At 53.9% G+C, this 21,958-nt stretch overlaps 2 protein-coding genes across 2 annotated transcripts in view; one reads left to right on the top strand and one right to left on the bottom strand.

Moving 5' to 3' along the window:
• The window catches only part of LOC128898994 (M1-specific T cell receptor alpha chain-like), a 176,387-nt gene extending 169,740 nt beyond the window's left edge, over positions 1–6,647 (top strand). The window contains exons 5-8 of the mRNA XM_054176878.1: positions 3,426–3,689; positions 4,154–4,201; positions 5,335–5,454; positions 6,643–6,647. Of these exons, the coding sequence (XP_054032853.1) occupies positions 3,426–3,689; positions 4,154–4,201; positions 5,335–5,454; positions 6,643–6,647 (437 nt within the window). The remainder of the gene's footprint in view (positions 1–3,425; positions 3,690–4,153; positions 4,202–5,334; positions 5,455–6,642) is intronic.
• Positions 6,648–12,673: 6,026 nt separating this feature from the next.
• Positions 12,674–14,508, bottom strand: DAD1 (defender against cell death 1). Its single transcript, XM_054176899.1, has 3 exons — positions 14,205–14,508; positions 13,359–13,509; positions 12,674–12,885 (listed from the first exon to the last, which is right to left on the bottom strand). The coding sequence occupies exons 1-2, from the start codon at positions 14,437–14,439 to the stop codon at positions 13,379–13,381; spliced, it is 366 nt and encodes a 121-aa protein (XP_054032874.1). The 5' UTR covers positions 14,440–14,508; the 3' UTR covers positions 12,674–12,885; positions 13,359–13,378.
• Positions 14,509–21,958: the final 7,450 nt, after the last annotated feature.

The raw sequence follows: 21,958 nt of genomic DNA on the forward strand, positions 1-21,958 counted from the left end.
ATGGCAAATGGTCAAGCATCTCTTATCTAAGTTCAGAGAGCAGACAGAAGGTTCTCTTGCAATGCTAACTCGCACTCGTTATCAGGTAGCTTCGTGCCTTCCTGAGGCACAAAGGCCGTTGGTAATTAGCTAAATACTTTTTTCTCTTCTACATAATTGCAGTTTGCTCACAGGGTTTGTGGCCCACAAGAGTAAAAACTTTTCCTTCTATCAGCTGACCATTGCTTGAGATTAATCCCTAAAATCAGTGCATCAGGGGAAGGTGCTGCAACAGGTTTGGCAGCGATGGCTTGGTGCATTGCATCTTTAAAATGATCTCTCTGAGCTGTTCTGACAAGAATGGCTTAGAGGATGGATTTTCTCACTCAGCCTGAGGCAGTGTCATGGTTTTTTGGGTTTCAAATCTAAAAGTAAAGTGTAAAAACTGATGGCAGAGTGTGAGCGGTCAGGAGTGAGAAAAGTTGGTTGGGAAGGGGAACCAACTCTTTGTGATGCCTGGTGACTCCCTTTCCTTTGGAGCACAGCCCTGTGAGGAGAGGCTGAGGGAGCTGGGGCTGCTTAGCCTGGAGAGGAGGAGGCTCAGGGGAGACCTTGCTCAGGATTTATCCTGCTGCAGCACCCAGGCAGCTGTTTTGCCAGTCCAGCACCTGAGCTCTCCTCACACTCTGGGTGTCTTCCTCCAGCTCTGTGCATTAGCTTTCTCCTGGGACCATCACAGGCTGCTGCTCTAAGGTGCTGCCAACTGGCAGCTGAAGAGGTGAAGAACATTTATCCCAGTGGTGAGGCTGAGGTCTGCTCTGGAACCAGGCTCTGAGACAATTTCTAAAAGGCAAGACTGAGGCCAAACCTCCCCCATGGGAAGAAGTGAGAACTGCTTCCCCTGGCAGCTAGCTTCAGTAGTTCTGCAATGTTTACTAGTCTGAGGACAAAGTAAGTGTTAGTCACAACTCTCAGCTCTACACAGGAGCAGTTCATCAGTTTAGAAATGTGATCTGAAGCTCTGTTCAACCCTGAGAGCCTGAGCTCCATGGAAGCTGCAGCCAGAGGGTGGCTGGCAGCCCCAGATCTGCTCCTTGGCTGCAGGATCTTTGCTGCTATTTCATCTCTTCACCTTCACAGCACTGCAGGGCCCATAGCATTTTACACAAGAACAAGGCTCTGGGAAGCACTTTCTCAAGGAATCAGGGCTCAAGAGCTGCAGAAGGTGAAATGTGTGCTCAGAGCATGAGCATACAAAGTTAGATGTGCAAACAATAGTTTAACCACAGGTAGTGTTTTGATCTGGGGGCAAAATCCAAGTCTAACTTGGACTTCCTGGCAGAGTTTGACGCAAAAGAACAGAAATAAACCCCAGGCGTCTTACATCTGCAGCCTGAGTTCCCCAAAACCCTCTTCTGCAGGTCAAAATTTGGGGAAAAAAGTCTTGCAGTGCTCTGTCAGGAGGAGGAACCCAATGACACCCTGCAGGAAGCTCTTGACAGGCTGTTCATGTGGGCAAGCAGGAGCTGTGTGAAGGTTAATGAGGCCAAGTGCAAGGTCTTGCACCTGGGAACACACAACCCAGGAATGCAGCTCAGGCTGGAAGCCACCTGGCTGGAGAGCAGCACTGTGGAGAGAGACCTGGGGGTCTTGGTGGACAAAAGGCTCAAGATGAGAAAGCAGTGAGCTGCTGGGGCAAAGAAAGCCACCAGGGTGCTGGGCTGCAGGGTTGGTCAGGGTGTCACAGGCAGGGATAAAGAGGTCATTGTCCCCACTCTGCTCATGCGCTGGGCAGGCTGCACCTGGAGCACTCTGCACAGCTTTGGTCCCCTGCTGTACAAGAACGCTGGGGACAGGCTGGAGAGGGTCCAGAGCAGGGCCACAGGAGTGATCAGAGGCCTGGCAGCCCTGTCATAGGAAGGAAGGCTGAGAGAGCTGGGGTTGCTGAGCCTGGAGAAGAGAAGGCTTAGGGCAGACCTCACAACCATGTACAAGCACATAAAAGGTGGCCGCCATGAGGAGGGAGACTCCCTTTGTGTGCAGCCCCATGGTAAAGCCCAGGGCTGAATGGGACAAGCTGCTACTGGGGAGATTCCAACTGGATGCCAGGAAAAAACCCTTCAAGCTATTGGACATTGGAATAAACTCCCCAGAGAGGTGCTGGGTTCCCCTACATTAGACAGTGTCAAGGCCCAGCTTGCCAGGCTGCTGGGCCAGCTCATTGCAACTCTGTTCTTACCCTGAAAGGTAGGGCTGGATGATCCTTGAGGTCCCTTCCAACCTGGCATGCCATGAATCTGTGACACATTGTGGTAGGTTGAGAGAGGGCCTAGCTCTCCCTCCCCCACAGAGAAAGAAACCACAGCTAACCCAGTCGGAGAAGCAAAGCTGTATTTCCAAGCATATATGGAATGCAGGTTATGTATAACACAGTATATACAGTATTTACAATATAGATACAGAAATATACAGCAAAGAAAAATAACATAACAAAATTCCCTCCTCAGGGAGGGTTTCCCTCCCTGGAACCCCCTCTCTCTCCCCCCCCCCCACCTCCCTTTTTTCCCAAAAAGGGGTTAGAGAGAGAGAGAAAGGCAGTTATTAAGGAAAAAAGATGTTATTAGGCTTCAAAAGCACATGCAGGGATTACTTTTGCTTATCTCAAGGTCAGCTCCAGCTAGTTTGGTGAGAAGCAGACAGGCTGGAAAGGCAGAACAGGCTGGAACTCAGAAAAATTCCAACTGCCCTACAACTTAAAGCTGCATTCTGCCAATCTACCAATGAAATTCGTTTAGAATATCATGTTTTCATTTTGATACAAAATTAAAACATGATTCAGCCAGTGTCCCAGTACTGTCCCTTTCTTAAAGGCACAGCCTCAAACGGCCACACACATCGACTCGCTCATGGTTTCCCCCTCACTGTAGCCATGCCCTCCCACTCTGCATTGGCCTTCTCCTGGGGGAACACCATCAGACTGATGGTGAATGTGGACATCCTCATCCATCCACATCTACAGGGAAGGCAGAGTGCCCCATGGCTGCTCAGTTCCCTCCAGACACAGGACATCCCCCAGCAGTGATGCAAGAAGAATGTATCCAGGCCAGGAGCCAAAAGCATCTGGGTGCAGAGTGGAGCTGCAGGAGTTGTGGCAGAGGGATGAGGGTAGAGAGGCACATCTGGGCTGTAGATGCCCAAATTACCATTTGAGATGCTGAAGGGATCCTGCCTGGCCACACAAGACAACAAAACCTTCATGCAGCTCCTGCATCACCTGCTGTGGCTGCCTTGGTGCTCCAAAGGTGCCCCAGTACAAGGTCCCTGTGATCAGGAGCTGCTTACTGGAACCACAGAGAAACCTCCAGAGCTCAGAGCCTGCATGGTGAGGCTGAAGGAGCTGGGGCTGTGTGCTCTCACCTAATGTCTCTTCTCTTGTCCATTTCCAGATGTCACTCCCTCCCCCTCAGCCCACAGGCTGACCTCTCCCGATGATGAGGATCTGGCAATGTGCATTGTCACAGACTACTGCCCTGAGGAGCTCACTCTGAACTTCACTGCTGGGCAGACAGAGGCTGTTGTGGAGGTGGCGACAGCCGAGCACGGGCGGGAAGCAAGCTACCTGTCCACCTACTGGGCCAGGAAGGATGAAATGCAGTGTGGTGCAAACCATGAGGGCTTTGGGCAGCTGGAGGGAGAGGATCCTGACAGTGGTAAGGGCACTGCTGATGCTGCAGGGCTGGGGCTCTCTGCTCTGTGTGCTAGCAGGGTAAGCAGGATGTGGTCACATCTCCTACCCTGCCAGCACTGCTGCTGTGTGCTCCCACGCTCCAGAGGCACCGGTGCCTGCTTGCCTCTGCTGTCTTTTGTCCTCCTTCTTGGTGGAAACACGAGTGAGGGTCAGCAGATTGGTACAGTCACAGCAGAGAGGTCTGAAAATCACACTGGGCTGGATACAAAGCTCGAAATTCTCTGGCCAGTGGGACACTGAAGTCTCTTTGCATCACATTTTATGACCAGGAAACTGCTCATATTTTATGACCAGGAGAAATTAGTGTTTCTGGGAGGCCGCACAGGCCAGAAGCTCTCACCCAGCCCCCCTGAGCAGAGGTATCTTCATCAACTCCTGAAGCAGAACATTTCTGTTATTAATTGGATGTCTTATTGCTGTCTGCAGGTGCCAGCTCTGTCTGTGTCACAGAGATGTCTCCACACTTCAGGACAGGTATGCACATTGCATTTGAAGAGTAAAGCTTAGCCTGATCAAGGAGACATCTTCCCAAGCTTTTTGATGATGTCCTGTTTGCAGTGTTCCTGATGGAGCAAAAAAGCTCAGGCTGGAAATTTCCAAAAGGGCTCCACAGGCTCTAAAGAGCCAGGCTGGAGGCCACTGGGTTAATGAAGTCTTCCAGATCTGAGCTGATGATTTTATGTGGCCAGGGTAGCCAGTGGCTAGGCGCTGGTGCTAAGCCAAAGAAGGACTCCCCATGACAGGATGATTTAAGGCACTGATATGAGTCAGCCTTACTGGCTGCCTGCCCACAGTTCAGCTTCAAAGAGCTGCTTTTATTTTGGGTGCACAAGCAGCTCATGAGGCAGGAGATAAGCAGCTGGTTCCTGCAGCATGTGCTCTAAGCAGCATTGCACTAAAGATAGCTGCACCTGAGCAAGCTTTGCTGCAGCCCATGGCTGTGGAGCACATGAATCACTGCTGGCCCCCAAGCAGTTGCTGCCCCTGCTAGCTCAGAGTGCTGAGCCTGCCTCTGTACTTGTCCTGCTTGCAGATAGCTGAGCTGCAAACAGGTATTTGCTGGAAAGGAACCAGAGAGCCAAATGGTTCCAAACCACTACCTGACAAACACTCATCACTGGCCTGGGCTGCTTTGCTCAGGCATTGCAAAGAGAGGCTTCCAAAAGCAGGCAGAAAATGGCCTTCTGAGGGCAGCTCCCTGCTTCCCAGGACAGATCAATCTGTTTTCAAAGGAAAATGGCTTTCTAACTTCAGAGTAATGGGAAACTCAAACAGGCTTTGTCTTCTTCCAATGAAATTTGACTTGTTTACACCCCACTCATCTTAAAAAAATATAGGAAAAGGCAGGAGGAACAACCTCCAGCATCCTGGGCTCATGATAGGCTGTGTGTAAACCCAGCTGGGTGGTTGGTAGACCTGCATGCTGGGCAGCAAAGTGGCTGTTAAGTGAGAGCTCAGCCCCTGAACAGCTGAGGGAATGAGAGAGTGAGTGGAGCTGCTGTCCTGGCTGGCTCAGCACCCAGGGTGGAGGAGACTCACTGGAAGTGTTTCTAAGTCAGCCTGCAAGGGAGGACATCTCAGTGACTGCATTCTCTGTTCCTGTACAGATGAAAACCTGAACTGGCTGTCTTTGACACAGCTGGGCCTGAAGATCACTTTGCTGAAAGGAGTCCTTTTTAATGTGCTGATGACAATGCTCATGTGGAAAATCAAGCGAGTGTGCTGGGGTAGGGCCTCTGACAGCAACCAGCAGGGTCAGTCCCTTAGCTCTGAGAGTTCCTTCTCTTTATTCATGCAGTCTGCCCAGCAGCAAACCCCCTCCACTCCTTTACCCATGTGATTGTTTTCACCCATCCCTCAAGTCTACTAATGTTTTCTTACCTACATGCAAATGTAACTTTCCTTCTTTCTGCCCATCTCCCTACCCCTGCTCCCATCCCTTCCCTTGTCTGCATTCGTCCACCACATTCATCCTCTGACCAGTCTCCAGCTGGGAAACTTTGATGCTTATTTAAGACCTCAGGCCTAATGTATCTGGTTTGGCCCAGTGCCTCTTTGTCCTCTTTCTCTTGCCTGGCACTTCAGGCCTAGAGTTGTGCAGCTCTGGATCCCAAATCAGGATTTAGCAGCCCTGGGTTTTTGTTTCAGGAATAACAGTGACCAGATGGTGCAGTTCTGAATGCCACAAAATCCTGCTGAGTTTTCCTGTTGCAAGGGAAGTCACTGCTGGCTCTCTGCACCTGCCCAGCCACTCATCTCAGCTGCTTTGTTTGTGCTGTCCTAAAGCCGCTCGACACATTCAGCTTGCCGGGGTCCTGCAGCCTGACTCTGCATGGAGCACAGTTGGCTACAGCTGCAAATTGCCAAACATCACAATTCCTTGTGTGAGGCTGAGCCACAGTTTCTGGGTGGGACAGTGTTGGTTGCTGAAAGCTGCAGGCCCTGGAGTGTGAATTTTCACAGCCTGGTGTCCATCAGGAGTGCAGCTCTGGGAGTGCATCCCCAGGCACCACTGCAGCTCCACACGAAGCCCTCTGAAGAGCAATGGGAGACTGGCCCAGGGTGCTGTGCACCACCTCCTGCTGCCCACCACCTCCTGCTGCCCTCAGCTAGAGCACAGCAAGGTATCCTATTTTTCCCCAGAAGGTGTGCTGCTGGGTGTTCCTCTGCCTCGGTTTGAGTGGGCAGAAAGCTACTGCACCCCTCCAAAGGAGTGAAACAGAAACACTGCACAGAACTGGAGATTTAGGTGGAAATACTGTTCACAGACCCACAAAAAAAAACTAATTTCATATTCAGCATCAGCCCAGTTCTCCACCTGGGCTTTCCAAAACCTTCTAAAACCTTCCCCCCAGTCAGGCCAAAAACCAGGACTCAATGCCCACCCCCCTCCCCGCCTCCCTGCTTCCCCCCAGCCTAGGCCCAAATTCTGCAGCACTGAGTTCATTGCACAGCAAAGGCTGCAGAAAGGCCTCCCCTGAAACACCAACCAAGAGATAAAGGCTGGGAGCAGGGAGTGGGAGAAAAGGGGAAGAACAAACTGAAGCCCCTTCATATGGGGAAGATGCAGCATGATGGGAATGGAGTAACAAAGATTACACTTCCCTGTGTCCACCTGCCAGACTGTCCATCCCCTTGGGGGACTTCTATCTCTGTGGTTAGGACATCCCAGTCTTAAACCCTGGACACCCAGGAGTCCTGAACTCAGTGAAATTCTCACCTCCTGAGCACAGAACACAGGACTGGTTTGCAGTGGTTTTTGAAATCTCTCTGACCTTAACACTGCCTGAGTTCAAACCAGCTGAAGCCATGGCTTGTGCTTAGTGGCATTCAAACTCCTGCTCCAGCTTAGCTCTACCAACCTTGCATTTCTCAGTTTCTATTTGTAAGCATTGCATAAGCCTGGAGCTGCTGCCCTGTCCATGGCTGCTGGCCTTGGAAACGGTGCCCACAGGTGAGATCTGCAGGCACCAGCTCTTGGCCAGTGCTGGGGCAGCTCTGGTGTCTCAGCAGCTCTGGGGCCTTTGGCTGCCATTAAACAATTCTTATCAAAAAGCAGAATCTTGTCTGTCTTCTGTATCTGTAGTCTGAGGAACTTGTTTCACCCTTCAGATGAGCCCAAAGGGGTGAGGGAGGGGAGCAGGGACTCTCCTTTTCAGCCTGGCTTGACCACCAGGCACTGTTTGTTGCCACTGTGGATGCACCACAGTGGGTGGGGAATGGCTGCAAGTCCCTTCCCAGGTCACATCCTTGCTGTGTCTGGGAGAGCCCAGCCTGGCTGGCTGAGAGGGAGTGGAACAGAGGAGAACGCCTCTCACAGAGTCATGGAATTGCCAGGTTGGAAAAGACCTTAAGCTCACTGAGTCCAACCACAACCCAGCATCTCCCCAACAGCCGTTAGACCACGTCCCTGAGCTCCTCATCCAGATGTCTCTTAAACATCCCCAGGGATGCTGACACCACTACTTCCCTGGGCAGCCTAGTTCAGTGCCTGATGAGCCTTTCCCTCACTCTCCTCCAAGAGCAGACTCTGCTATCACAGAATCCCAGACTCACAGGATGTTAGAGGTTGTAAGGGACCTCCAGAGGCCATGAAGTCCAATCCCCTGCCAGAGCAGGGTCACCCAGGGCAGGTCACACAGGAAGACATCCATGTGGGGTCAGAAAGTCTCCAGAGAAGGAGACTCCACAACCTCTCTGGGCAGCTCTCTTCAGCTTTCTCAGAGCAAAGAAGTTTCTCCTTATGCTGAGGTGAAACTTCCTGGGTTCCAGTTTGTACCTGTTGTTCCTTGGCCTATCCCTGGGCACCACCAAAAACCCCAGCTCCCTCAGCCTGTCCTAGGAGCAGAGTTGTTCTGACTCCCTGATCATTTTTGTGGCCCTCCTCTGGACCCACTCCATCAGATCCCCTCTTAGCCTTCTCCTTTCCAGACTAATCAGCCCCAGGTCTGTCTTTCCTCACAGGAGAGTTCTGAAGGCAAAGGTAAAACACAGCTTGCCCACAGTGAGGACTAGGAAGCAGCTCAGGTTCCTGTGGGCAGATTTCTGCTGCTATGGGGAACACATCAGCCCAAAGTGCCCTGGCTCTAAGTGTCCCCAGTCCCAAGCATCACTGCAGAGCACGGTGCCTGCTTTGTGTTGCTGGCACCAAGGGACCAGCTTTGTGCCTGTCAGGTTCTGTTTGTCACTGGCAGGGCTGGAAAGACATTTTACTCTTTGTGAAATTGATGTCTCCATCTTCTGAAGCACCAGAGTCCTCTGGAGGGAGAAATAAGAGGGGTCTGAGAGAAACACACCTGCAGAGCTTGAACCTTGCTTGTACCTCACACCGCTGCCCAGGCTGGGTGGCAGGAGAAGCATTGCCAGCCTGGTGGAGCTGATTGCCCCCCTGGGATCTTTCCCTGCCATGGGATCTGACTCCACAGTGCTGAGCAGCAGCACAACAAAGTCTCCCTGGCCTCCTGCCATGGTGCTGCCCCCTGACCAGTCAGCAGTGGCCTTTCACAGGGTGACAGTGTGACCCCTTTCAAGGGACAATCTCAACCTCCTGGGTCTGTTGCCCTGATTATCTTATAGTACAGGTGTCCAGGGACTCATTTGCCTGTCTCTCCCCTAACACAACAGCCCCTCCCATCTCTCCTCATCTGGGGGAAGCCCACTCCTCATTAACTGCCAAATTCCACACAGCTCTTGAAGCTTACATTTCACTTACGATGAGGTCCACCACAGGACAGGGGCACAGCCTGAGGGACCTGCCTAGCCCCTGCTTGGATGACAAAGCAAATCTTGGGACTTCACAGATTTCCAGAAGCCTTCAGGGACATGGAAGAAAAGTGTCCATGCTCCTTAACCTTTAGCAGCCATCTCTCCTCACCCCCACTCCTTGCTGTGTGGTCAAGGAGGAAGGGCAGTGTGCTGCCTCCCCCCACATCTCCAGGTTAAAGACCCCAGTGACAAGATGTGCTGAGTGTACAGAGAACCTTAGATGTATTGACTCGTGGTGCAAAGCTGAATGCATAGGTCCAGTTCAAAGGTCTAGTTCAGATACTAGGCCTCCAACCCAGCACTACCACAACCTGCAACCTCCAGCACCACTTGGTACTTTCTTGTTTATTTTGAGAAAGAAAAGCCTGAGTGCAAAGCCAAGGCAGGAAATAACAGAGTGGGACAGGATGTAGAAGGGGTCTCATGGCCCAGGTGGGGCAGGAAGAGGACACACCACCAGTTCCATGACGCCACAGTTGAGATCTGGGTAACCTTCTGGTGCTCCTCCACCACAGAAACCACTTCCTCTGGAAAGTGGAGCACAAAACAAGGTGTGGGGAGCAGGGCTGGTGTGGCACACGGCAGGGAGGAGAAGCATGTGGAAAGGAACAGCAGCCGTTAGCCCACAAGCCAAAGTGAGGTGAGGACACCCTCCCTTCCTGCCCCTCACCACAGCCTGCCCTGGGGCCTGGGGGTGTTGTTTTGGGTACAGCAGCCAGGGCTGAGCTACAGGGGCAGGGGAAAGGAGAGGACAGCACACAGCAGAAAGTGTGGTGGGTGTGCAAGAATTTGCTGGCACCCTGCTATACAGGCAGTGAAAATCCCTTCTGCTCAAGAGTGGGGGGAGATGAGGCAGCCCAGAGAATCCTCACACACTGGCAGGGAGGGAGATGTTGCCATGGTCCATCTCTAGCTCACTCTCTCCTATGCCACCTATGGTTAGGAAACCAATTTGGATCTTTTCTAGGGGTTTTGCTGGAGGAAAGGCCCTGCCCAGCATCTCTCACCTCCTTAGACAGCCCTGCACAAAAAGCTGCCTCTCCTGCTCCCTGCGGCAGTGTGAGCAGGGACCTGAGCGTGGCCTTCATAAGGTGCAGAGCTTGAACGTAGCTACAGGCTTGGGGAAGCTTATTCAGATGTGGGAGTAGCTGTGACAGGAGCCGAATTCTGGCGCTGAGTGTCAGGCAAGCGAAGGCGCTGCGAGCTGTTGGAAAGCAGGGCAGAAGCCCAGGGCAGCGCCTCGCCGGCCAGGGGCTCCGGTGCAGTTCTCCGGAGTGGCCACAGGAGGGCCCCAGGCCGGAGCGCTCTGGAGCCGCAGGGTGGCGCTGGCGGCCTGCCAAACGCCAAGGGCAGCCCGAGCGGTTCCTGCCCTCGGGAGGGGCTGCCTCTGCCTGCCAGGCTCGGCCACCACCCCTGTGCCCTGCCTGCTCCCAGCACACAGCTGGCTCCATTTGAAAACCCCAGCAGCCTGGGGCCGGGCGGTGGTGGCACAGCTGGCAGCAACTCGGAGTCATAGAGATGCTGATGGGATGCTGGGGCTGGACGGGACCTCTGAGCATCATCCAGTCCACCACCCCCCCACAGCAGGGGCACCCACAGCAGGCTGGGTTTGGAATCTTTCCACAGAAGGAGACTCCACAACTACCTGGGACAGCTTGCTCCAGGGCTCCAGCACCCTCACACCAGAGAAGCTTCTCCTTAAGTTCAAGTGAAACCTCCTGGGCTCTAGGTTGTACTCATTGCCCCTTGTCCTATCCCTGGCCACCTCCAAGTATCCAGCTCCATCCTCACAACCTTCACCCCAGGCTAAACAGCCCCAGAGCTCTCAGCTTCTCCTCCTCAGGCAGGTGCTCCAGACCCCTCATCAGTACTGGATCCTCTCCAGTAGTTCCCTGCCCCTCCTGAGGTGGGGAGCCCAGAGCTGGACACAGTTCTCCAGATGTGGCCTCACCAGGGCATAGTGAAGGTGGAGAACCTGCCTCTATCTGGTGGCCACACTCTTCTTCATGCACCCCAGGAGCCCATTGGCCTTCTTGAGTACAAGGGCATCTTGCTGGCTCATGGGGAACTTCTTGTCTACCAGGACTCCCAGATCCTTCTTTGCAGAGCTGCTCCCCAGCAGGTCACCCCTCTCCTGTCCTGGTGCCTGTTGTTATTCTTCTCCAGGTGCAGGACTCTACACTTGCCCTGGCTGAACTCCATGAGGTTCCTGTGTCCAGCTCTCAGGCTGCCCAGGTCACACTGGATGGCAGCACAGCCTGAGGGGGTGTCAGCCACCCCTCCAGTTCTGTGTCATCAGCAGTGTGTGAGTCCACTCTGTGCCTTCATCCATTGATGAAGATACTGAGCAAGACTGGCGCCAGCACTGACCCCTGGGGAACACCACAGGCCACAGGCCTGCAATTGGACCCTGCACTGTTGGTCACAACCCTCTGTGCTCTGTCCTTCAGCCAGGTCTCAACCCACCTGTCTACTCATCTGACCCACACTTCCTGAGCCTGCCTGTGAGGATGTGATGGGAGAGTGTCAAGAGCCTTGCTGAAGTCACTGGTCTCTCATGTGCCCTGCTGAGCCCACCAGTTCCAACCACAGGCCTTGACAGCATCCATTGAGACAGTGAAGATCCTGCTCCTCACACCTCACTCTTGGGAGGCTCTGTTGGGCAAGAGATTTCACACTTGAATGGGTTCAGGGCTGCAACACAACTGGAACTGCTAAAAAGCAACATGATTCCCATGATTCAGCTCTGAGACTGAAGGTACCAGACCCCCTGCTTGGCCTCCCAAGTGCCAGAGGAGGAGAATTTGTCTCATAGCCTCAAGGCACACTTTCCCCACCCAGGGTTTCAGCTGCAGGACAAACCATGAACAAGAAGCACGAAGCAGGATTAGCAGGATGAGACCTCATGCCTGGAGGTAACCCAGGTAAACTATGCAGGCAGAGATGTGGGGGAGCCAGCTGGAGTTGGGATCTTGTCCTGTGCCCAGAGCAGATCACCACAGGGCTCTGGCTTTCCATCAGGACAAAGGAGCCCTTGGCCTCAGGGCAGGAGCCAGCCTGGGCTTCAGGAGACAACAGCCATGGGCCAAAGCTATTGAATTTAAACCATGCAGTGTTTTAGAGGGGGAATGAAGTTCAGCCTGAGGGGTGAGCTCCTCCATGGGCTCAAAACAACTCATGTGCAGCTCTAAGGCACTGGCACAGCCTGGCAGCCCCTGCCAACACCCGTGGGTCGATCAGCACATCAGACTGAGGCCGATGCTGTGGCTGGGCAGCTGGATCAGAACCAGGCCTTCGGGAGTCTGTGCATGCAGCTGGAGCATCCAGCTGTGCTTTGAGGGATATGGGAGGGCCTGTGTGAAAGTGGACCTGGGGATGTGCTGCAGGACATCCTCAGCTTCCTCCCCACACCACTAACCACAGCCTAACCCAAATTTCCCAGAGCTCTGAAGCCTGAGGGCACATTGGCAAGGGACCTGCCATGAGCTAAAGGGGCAGAAAGAAGGGAGATGAAAAGGGTGGATGACAACTGAGTTTCCATGACAGCTTGTTTCCTGCTTCCTTCTGAAACTGGGGCACAGAAAAAACCACCTGCTGGGTACAAAGTGAAAGTGTAAAACCAGGGAGTCATGCCTGAGGGAATTTGGGTGTCAGAAGAACCTCTGTATGTGTCACCACCAGGAAGAAGACTGCAGGGTTAGAAAGAGCTTTATTGGCAGGAAAGATGACAGGACCTGTGGTGAGGCTGCAGACCCTCCCATAAGATAGTCTGTGGGGAAAAATGGTGTGCCCTGTGTGTCCCTCTTCCACTGAGGAGGCAGGCAGGAGTCTGCTGGGGAACAGCACGTCCCAGTGCCACGATCTGGCATCAGAGCCCAAGAGGAAGTGAGCACCTGGAAAGAGAGGATGGCAACATGAAGAACATTCTGCAGAGGGATAAGAAACCTCACAAGCTGCTATGATCTTGTGGCCCCAGTAACAACAGAGCAAGTCCTACACCCACCAGCATCAAGCTCCCCCTGTCCCAAACAAGCCCCTCTCATCTGCCACGCGATGGCCTCCAAACAGGACAACCACTGCAAGCAGCCCAGGGTTCCAGCTCCTCTGCCAAGTAGCACTGGGTACTTCTCTCACAAGAGTGAAATGTGGGTGTCTGTGGCACCTGTGGTTAGACTGCCTCTTAAATGATGCAAGACAGAGCCTGACCCTGTGTCACCCTTGGGGACAACAGCTTAGCTGTGCTTGGCCAAGACAAAGCCTGCGTTAGGACTCCCAGATTCATTCTCTCTAGCTCTGTCCCAGCTCTGCAGAAGTGCTGAAGTCCTGTGAACTCTGCTTGTGTCTTTGTGCCCCCCTGGATCAGCACCTTGTGGTCTCTTCTGGAGCTCAGCCAACAAAATTGATGACCACGAGGTGCAGGATGGTGTTGGCAAAGAGGAAGTCAGCAAAGGCTCGCTCCGGGGAGATGCCCTGGAACTCGCCTTTGTTCTGGGGATTGATCTGGATCCGGAGGCAAACTGCATGGCAGAGAAAGAAGAGGTCAGATCATGGCAGATGTCATGGCGGGAAGCAGTGTCCCCCTGAGGCTGTCCACCCCAGTCTGGGCTCCTGTTCTACCAGGGTGCAAGAAAAGGCAACTCCACCTTTAGAATGAGCAGGACACTGGCGGAGGATCTGCACAGGGATATTATGCACTCAGCTCTCGCACAGTTCTGCTCTGGGGTGGCCAAGCCCTGAGGGGAACAGGCTCACAGGAAGAAATGAGGCTCTGGCTGTGCCCCCCATGGCTGAGCTGGGGAGAGCTGCACCGGGGTAAGGGGGCTTTGGGGGTGCTATGGAGAGCAAGTTCTGCTGCAGCCATTGCCAGAGCAGCATGGGATAGTCGCTGAAGGTCATCACAAAAGTGAAGGCTCCAGGACTGCCAGGGATGGGCAAGGAGAGGCCGAGGCAGCAGCCAGCTCTGTGCCGAGCAGCATCCTGCGGCGGGGCAGGGGCCTGGGGAGGAAGGGGTGCCGGAGGCTGCCGGCGGAGGTCAGAGGGCTGCCGTGGGGCTGCCGTGAGCTGCGCGGAAGGCCTGCGGCTGCTAAGGGCACCCCGCGGCTCCTGCAAGGGCTCTGGGCCCTTCTGAGCAGCTCTCCGACGGCGCCGCGGGGAGGCTCAGGCTTTGCTACGGGGAGCAGGCGCTGGGGGCCGCGGGGCCCGGAACACTGACCGCCCAGGATGAAGCTGCCGACGGCGGAGATGAAGCCGCTGAGGAAGGAGTTGAAGGGGAAGGTGCCGACGCCGAGGCAGTAGCCGAACTGCAGCGCGCCGGTGAGCAGCACGTAGAGCAGGTAGGCGTCCAGCACCTTGAGCCGGCTCGGCGTGCCGCTGCCGTACTCCGCCAGGAAGCGCCGCACCACCGAGCCCACCGAGCCCGCGGTCCCCGCGCCCGCCGCGCCCGACATGCTGCCGGTGAGGTGGCCGGAACCGCCCCGGCCGCGCTTCCGCCGCTCGGCACCGCAGGGCAGGGCGGGAGGGCTGCGCAGGCGCACGGCAGCGGCAGGAGCGGGGCTGGCGCCGGGGCAGGGGCGGGGGCAGGGGCAGGGCTGAGGGCGGGGCAGGGGCAGGGCTGAGGGCGGGGCCAGATGCGGGGGGCGGGGGCTCCCCACAGGGCGGAACTGGGGAGGAGGGGGTGGGAGGGGGCATGAGAGCCTGGCGCGGGGCGTGCTCCCGCCTGGCGCGCGCGCGCTAGCGGCCGGTTCGGTCCGCACCTTCGGAGCTTTACAGGAGCCAATGAGAGCTCAGCGGCTGCTGTTGCTAGGCAGATTAGAGAGCGACGCCTTGAGAGCCGAGGGGTGGCAGATTCCAGGGCGGTGCCCAAGGCCGCCCGTGGCGGGAAGGCTTTGGGTTTAAAACTCGCCTGAGGATGAGCCCAACGTGAGCGAAAGAGCTCTGCTGCTTGTGGGTGCTTTGCGGGGAAGAAAAAGACGTTTCAAGAGCTCAGGCGCAGGGATCCCCGAGAGCATGCCCGGGGAACCTGGGGGCTTCCTGTGGTGCAGTTACAGCATCAGGGGCCAGGCAAAAGCAGCTGGTGGCAGCTACCAGCCTCTGCCCTGCTCCCAGACTGGGAAAGCCCGGACCTGAGGGTGTGATGAACAGAAAATTCTCATTAACAGAATAACCGAGTAGATAAGAATTTTCCTTGTTAGCTGAATGCTGGAATGCAGGGAGGGGGAGAGGAGTTGGCAGACAGCCTCTGCATAGATAAGGAATAGCAGGATTTTTCAGTGATTTACTTCTGTTAGTCTTGGACAAGAGGGTTTTTTGTATTAGATAAAGGACACCTGGATGATATGTATACTTCTGCTATTTTTAGATAGATAATCTTTGTATAGATAGGAAGCATCTGGGCTTTTCTGTGAAGTATTGACATACCACAGATAACTTTCTGTATAAAAGTTTGCCCAAAACTCTCTGAAGACACACAGGCCTTTTGAAATGATTCTACCTGTGTCCGGCGCTGAAATAGAAGCATAATACAAGAAACTTACTGAGTCTCTTGTGTACCTTTCTCTAAGTCAGGTGGCCACTGGATGGCTGCTCTCGGAGACCTGTGGTCAGTGGCTGAAGGTCCAAATGGAGCCCAGTGCCGGGGGAGTTGCTCAGGGGTCAGGCTGGGACCAGCGCTGTGTAACCTTTGTCAGCAACATGGACACGGCACTGAGCACTCAGCACTGCCAGTGACACCAAGCTGTGTGGCTGGAGGGAAGGATCCATCCCGAGAGACCTAGACAGGCTGCAGAGCTGGGCCCAAGCCAACCTCATGAGGTGCAACAAGGCGGAGTGCAAGGTTCCTGCAGCTGGGTCAGGGCAATCCCAAGCACAAATCCAGGCTGGGCAAGCAGTGGATGGAGAGCAGCCTGGAGGAGAAGGACCTGGGAGTGTCAGCTGATGGAAAGCTCCCCATGAGCTGGCAATGGCTGCTTGCAACCCAGCAGGCAGCTCTGCTCAGACCACTCCTGCAGCACTGCCTCCAATTCTGGGGCCCACAGCACAAGAAGGACCTGGAGCTGTTGGAGATTGTCCAGAGGAAGCCATGAAGATAGCCTCCTCCACAAAGAGCCTGGAGAACCTCCCTTGTGGGGACAGGCTGGGAGTGCTGGGGCTGTCCAGCCTGGAGAAGAGAAAGCTCCAGGGAGACCTTAGAGCAGCCTTGCAGCACCTGAAAGGTCTCCAGGAGAGGTGGGGAGGGACTTTTTGACAAGGACTGGGAGTGCCAGGATGGAGGGACAATGGCTTTGAGCTAGAAGAGGGGGATTTTATACTAGAGATGAGGAAGAAATTCTTGACAGTGAGGGTGGGGAGACATTGGAGCAGGTTGCCCCTTCCCTGGAGGTGTTCAAGGCCAGGTTTGATGAGGCCTTAAGCAGCCTGGGCTGGTGGGAGGTGTCCCAGCTCATGACAGGGGGATTGGGACTGGATGATATTTAAGATCCCTTCCAACCCAAAGTATTCCATGAATCTGTGAACCCAGTTTTCCCAGCTGAGGGAGCTGGGGCTGGAGAAGACAAGGATCCAGGGAGACCTTAGAGCAGCTTTCCAGTACCTGAAGGGGGTAGTGGAACACTGCAACAGGTTGCTCAGGAAGGTGGTTGGGGCCCATCACTGGAGATATTCAAGGTGAGGCTCTGGGCAACCTGATTGTGGTGGTTTAGGCTGGGTGCTGGCCCAGATGCCACTGCACAGGCCACACCTGGGAGGTCCCAAAAGGATCCAGCCCAGTGGGTGGTCACAGGAAGCCAGGTATTTCACCCAGAATTCTCTGCTCCTCTATAAAACATCCGCACGGGGTCCTGACCTCCTCTTTCGTCCCCTGCTGCTGCCTAGGTCAAATGCCTGAGCTGCCTCCCTTGGGCCTGCCCAGGCCCAAGGCTGAGTTGGGGGGGAAGAAAGAGCCCTTGGGGGGGAGGGGTAGTTGGGTGTACCCCCAGGTGGGCATAGGACGTTGTTGGGTGTGTTCTGGGATCTCTCTCTCTGTGTCACAGTGCTAGTGGTTTTCTGTAAGACTTTCATTGTTTTTCCATTTGAACTTTCCACCATTTTTGCAATCCATTTTGTCTGAGTCTTTCTTTGCCTGTGGTGGGAAAATTGTTCTCCCAAACCACGACACTGATCTAGTGGAGGATGTCCCTGATGACTGCAGAGGGGATTGGACTGGAGAATGGAGTGGAATGGAATGGAATGGAGTAGAATTAACCAGGTTGGAAAAGATCTCTGAGATCATCAACCTATCACCCAACACCACCTAATCAAGTAAACCGTGGCACCAAGTGCCTCACCAGGCTCTTCCTAAACATGTCCAGGGATGGTGACTCCACCACATCCCTGGGCAGCACTTTACAGTGGCCAATCACTCTTTCTGGGAAGAATTTATTCCTAACCTCCAGCCTAAACCTCCCCTGGCACAGCCTGAGACTGTGTCCTCTTGTTCTGGTGCTGGTTGCCTGGGAGAAGAGACCAACCCCCACCTGGCTACAACCTCCCTTCAGGGAGTTGTACACAGCAAGACGGTCTCCCCTGAGCCTCCTCTTCTCCAGGCTAGGCAACCCCGGCTCCCTCAGCCTCTCCTCACAGGGCTGTGCTCCAGACCCCTCCCCAGCTTTGTTGCCCTTCTCTGGACACCTTCCAGCAAGTCGACCTCCTTCCTAAACTGAGGGGCCCAGAACTGGACACAGTACTCGAGGTGCGGCCTAACCAGTGCAGTGTACAGGGGCAGAATGACCTCCCTGCTCCTGCTGGCCACACTGTTCCTGATGCAGGCCAGGATGCCATTGGCCCTCTTGGCTGCCTGGGCACACTGCAGGCTCATGTTCAGCCTACCATCGACCAGCACCCCCAGGTCCCTCTCTGTCTGGCTGCTCTCCAGCCACTCTGACCCCAGCCTGTAGCTCTGCCTGGGGTTGTTGTGGCCAATGTGCAGAACCTGGCACTTGGATGTGTTAAATCTCATGCTCTTGGCCTCTGCCCATCTGCCCAACCTGTCGAGGTCCCTCTGCAGAGCCTCTCTACCCTCCAGCAGATCAACTCCTGCCCCCAGCTTGGTGTCATCTGCAAATTTACTGATGATGGACTCAGTGCCCTCATCCAGATCATCAATAAAGATGTTAAAGAGCATGAGGCCCAGCACTGATCCCTGGGGCACACCACTGGTGCCTGGCTGCCAGCTGGCTGTGGCACTATTCACCACCACTCTCTGGGCTCGGCCCTCCAGCTGCTGTCCAAGCCATGGGCTGACGTCTTGGCCAGGAGTTTGCTGTGGGGGATGGTGTCAAAGGCCTTGCTGAGGTCCAGGTAGACTACATCCACAGCCTGCCCCACATCCACCAAGCAGTCACGTGATCATAGAAGGAGATCAGGTTGGTCAGGCAGGACCTGCCCTTCCTGAATCCATGCTGGCTGGGTCTGATCCCTTGGCCATCCTGTAAGTGCTGTGTGACTGCACTCAAGATGACCAGTTCCATAACCTTGCCTGGCACTGAGGTCAGGCTGACTGGCCTGTAATTCCCTGGCTCATCCAACCGGCCCTTCTTGTGGATGGGCACCACGTTGGCCAGCTTCCAGTCTTCTGGGACCTCTCCAGTGAGCCAGGGCTTGTGAAAAATGATGGAGATAGGCTTCGCAGCTCATCTGCCAGCTCTCTCAGCACCCTAGGATGGATCCCATCTGGTCCCATGGACTTGTGGTGATCCAAGCGGCTGAGGAGATCTCTAACTACCTCCTCCTCGATCACAGGGGAACTATGCTGCTCCCTGACTCCATCTGCCAGCTCAGGAGGCCACTTGTCCTGCAGACAACCTATCCTGCTATTAAAAATTGAGGCAAAGTACCTCTGCTTTTTCCTCATCTTTTGTTACTACATTCCCCTCTGTGTCCTGTTGCCTTTTATTTTTACAAGCTGATTGCTTGTGGCAGGCAAAGACGATCTGGTCCGGGGGGGGTACAGCGGCCACACCCAGGCTGCTGGTCCATCGGCACACTGACACCAATGTGGTGGATGGCAAATGGCGTTTATTGCTGGTTGTTATCAGCTTTTATAACCTTGGAGTTACAATGTCACCTCCGTCTGCTTACATCATGGCCTGAATACCATAGGCTACAGAAAACCTTATCTACACGTACAGCACGCAATCTTCCGGCCGCTTGTCCCTAGCTACCACAGTGTCCCCCAAGGAGTGGAGGTTGTCCTTGCCCTCCTCTTGCTATTAATATATTTGTAGAAGGATTTCTTGTTGTCCCTCACAGCAGAGGCCAGTCCAAGCTCTAAATGTGCTTTTGCCTCCCTAATTTTCTTCCTACAGGACCTGGCAACATCCTTAAACATTCCATGGGTTGCCTCCCCTTTCTTCCAAAGATGGTACACCCTCTTTTTTCCCCTTAGCTCCTTCAGAAGCTCTTTGCCCATCCAGGCTGTCTGCCCTGGGGTTCATCTCCAGCACATTGGCACAGCCTGCTCTGAGCCTTCAAGAGTTCTTCCTGGAAGCAGCTGCAGCCCCCCTGGACCCCTTTGTTTTTCAGGGCTGTTTCCCAAGGAACCTTCTGAGTTAGTTCCTTGAATAACTTGAAGTTTGCCCTCTGGAAGTCCAGAGTGGAAGCTTTGTTGCTGGCCCTCTTAGCTTGAGTGCATATTGAACACTCAATTAACTCATTGTCACAACTCAATTATTTCATGGAGATCACTTCAACCCAGCCCATTCTATGGTTCCACAAATCTATGAACCCAGTCTTCTTGCTGTTGACAAGGTTCACACCTCCCAGTTTCCCTGCAGCTGGGATGCTCTTCATGTGGATGATCATCTTGAATGTGCTCTGCGAGGAAGGTGGAGCATTCTTCTGTCGCCTGCCCTCTGACAGAAGTGGTGTTTGTGTATCATTTAGAGGACAGAGTCTCAAGCTGCTCCAGGGGAAGTTTAGGCTGGAGGTGAGGAGAAAGTTCTTCACTGAGAGAGTTGTTGACCATGGGAATGTGCTGCCCAGGGAGGTGGTGGAGTCCCCATCCCTGGAAGTGTTCAAGAGGGGATTGGACATGGCACTTGGTGCCATGGTTTAGTCATGAGGTCTGTGGTGACAGGTTGGACTTGCTGATCTTTGAGGTTTTTTCCAACCTTATTGATTCTATGATTCTATGATTTGCATTACATCATGGCATCAATCCTGTAGCCTGAATCTTTGGAGACATTGTCCCTTCTAACTTCTATACTTGCTGTGGATGTCTTCTCTTTATCTGTTTCCCATTTGAAGTCCATGTCTGTAAGTGGCAGGGCTGAGCTGGGCTGCGTCAGGTGCCTCATCCTCTGATCATGCCTCCAGTGTCCCCTGAAGGATCCTTACCTGTAGGAGAGACCTTTGTTACAGAAACTCGTAGCCAATTCAGAACTGTATTAGCTTTATTGAAAAGGGTGAGCAAAAGCTGTTGGTCCCAGCAGCAAACACAACAGCGCTGGGTGCGGCGGTGAGGCTCGGCTCCACTCACATGCATGCCGCATACAGCAGCCTACATCTTTTTGTATTTCATCCTCATCCATATTCAAATAGTTTCTTGGAAAAGGAGTTTCAGTTCCAGGCAGACTCCTCCCATGAGTTCAGCAACCTGCAGCAGCCATGGTTGCACCTTGGGGGTCTTTTCCCTCTCCCTCTGGTGGTTGTGGATGAAGTCAAGAGTCTTCCTCAGTTGTGCTCCCGTTGTCCTGCGCACACCTACTTATTCCCTGTTACATAACATCTTGTTGAGCTAACGTCTTGCTGCACACAGCAGAACTTCTTGCAGCTTTAGGCACCAAACTCACTCACAGCCATATATGGTAACAGGTGATTCATACACATCCTGCTGTCTTGTTCACCTAGCACCAATCATACTTCTTCACCTTCTACATTTCTGAGCTCTGCTTCTGTGGGTGGGAGATGGGATTGGCAGCAGGATTTTGCTAGGACACAGTCTGAGAGGTTACCTCCTCCTTCTATGGCCTCTGGTGTCCTGATGTGCTAAAGTCTCAGCAGTCATGGAGGAAACTGGGACCTGAGGTTGGATATTCCCCCAGGGTTTCTCTGCAGTACCCAGAAGGGGGCTGGATACCTTTCTCCTTTGGTCATTGCCTATTTTTGTGGTATCTAAGGAATCATTACCTATGCCCTCTCTCTTGTCCGGCACAGAACAAAGGTGTGTGGGAATGGATTCCACAGCCATGTCCCTTGCTTCTTACCCCAAATGCCAGCAACTGCCACTCTTGTGGAGGTCCTCTGCATGTTTACATCTACAGAGAACCATTAGAAACTGCCCACTTTGCTCTTCACTTTACTGAACACAACAGCTCTGTGCCGAGTCCTGGCTGGTGGCTGCAGTCTTGGGGCACGCCAGCAATTTTGGTGGTGCTCAGAATTGCTGGTACCTGTGAAAGGTTGCCATGCTGATGATCAGAGGAACACAGGCAGGAAGTCATCTCCTTTCATCAGACAATGGCTGCATTTGATGTTCTCTCCATGACCCTAAGGAACAATGTTTTGGGAGGGGATGGCAAATGCTACCCCAGAGTGAGGCTGCACATGAAATCATGGTGAACTGTGCAGTGGAGAGGTGAATCCTAAAGAGCTGGACCTCCAAGTTAAAAAGGTGATGATCAATACTTCAGAGTAAGCTGGGCAGGGACTGGCTTGAGAGCATCCCTGAAGAAAAGGCCTTGGGGGTGCTGATGGAGGACAAGCTCAACAGGAGCCAGCAGTGAGCACTTGCAGCCCAGAGAGCCAAGCAGAGCTTGGGCTGCACAAAGAGCAACATAACCAGCAGGCTGAGGAAGGTGATTCTCCCCCCTTTACTCTGCTCTGCTGAGACCACACCTGAAATACTGCATCCAGTTCTGGACCCCTATTACGGGAAGGTGCTGGAAGGTATCCAGAGAAGGGCCACAAGGATGATCAGAGGGCTGGAGCTGC

The sequence above is a fragment of the Dryobates pubescens genome, chromosome 36, assembly GCF_014839835.1.
Source record: "Dryobates pubescens isolate bDryPub1 chromosome 36, bDryPub1.pri, whole genome shotgun sequence".
NCBI lineage: Eukaryota > Metazoa > Chordata > Aves > Piciformes > Picidae > Dryobates > Dryobates pubescens.

What these genes read in the sequence shown, in the direction of transcription:
- DAD1 (XM_054176899.1), bottom strand. Translation starts at nt 14,439, where the DNA reads ATGTCGGGCGCGGCGGGCGCGGGGACCGCGGGCTCGGTGGGCTCGGTG. An exon ending in CGGCAGCTTCATCCTGGGCG is followed by an intron (nt 13,510 to 14,204) that starts GTCAGTGTTCCG and finishes TCTGCCATGCAG; the next exon opens with TTTGCCTCCGGATCCAGATC.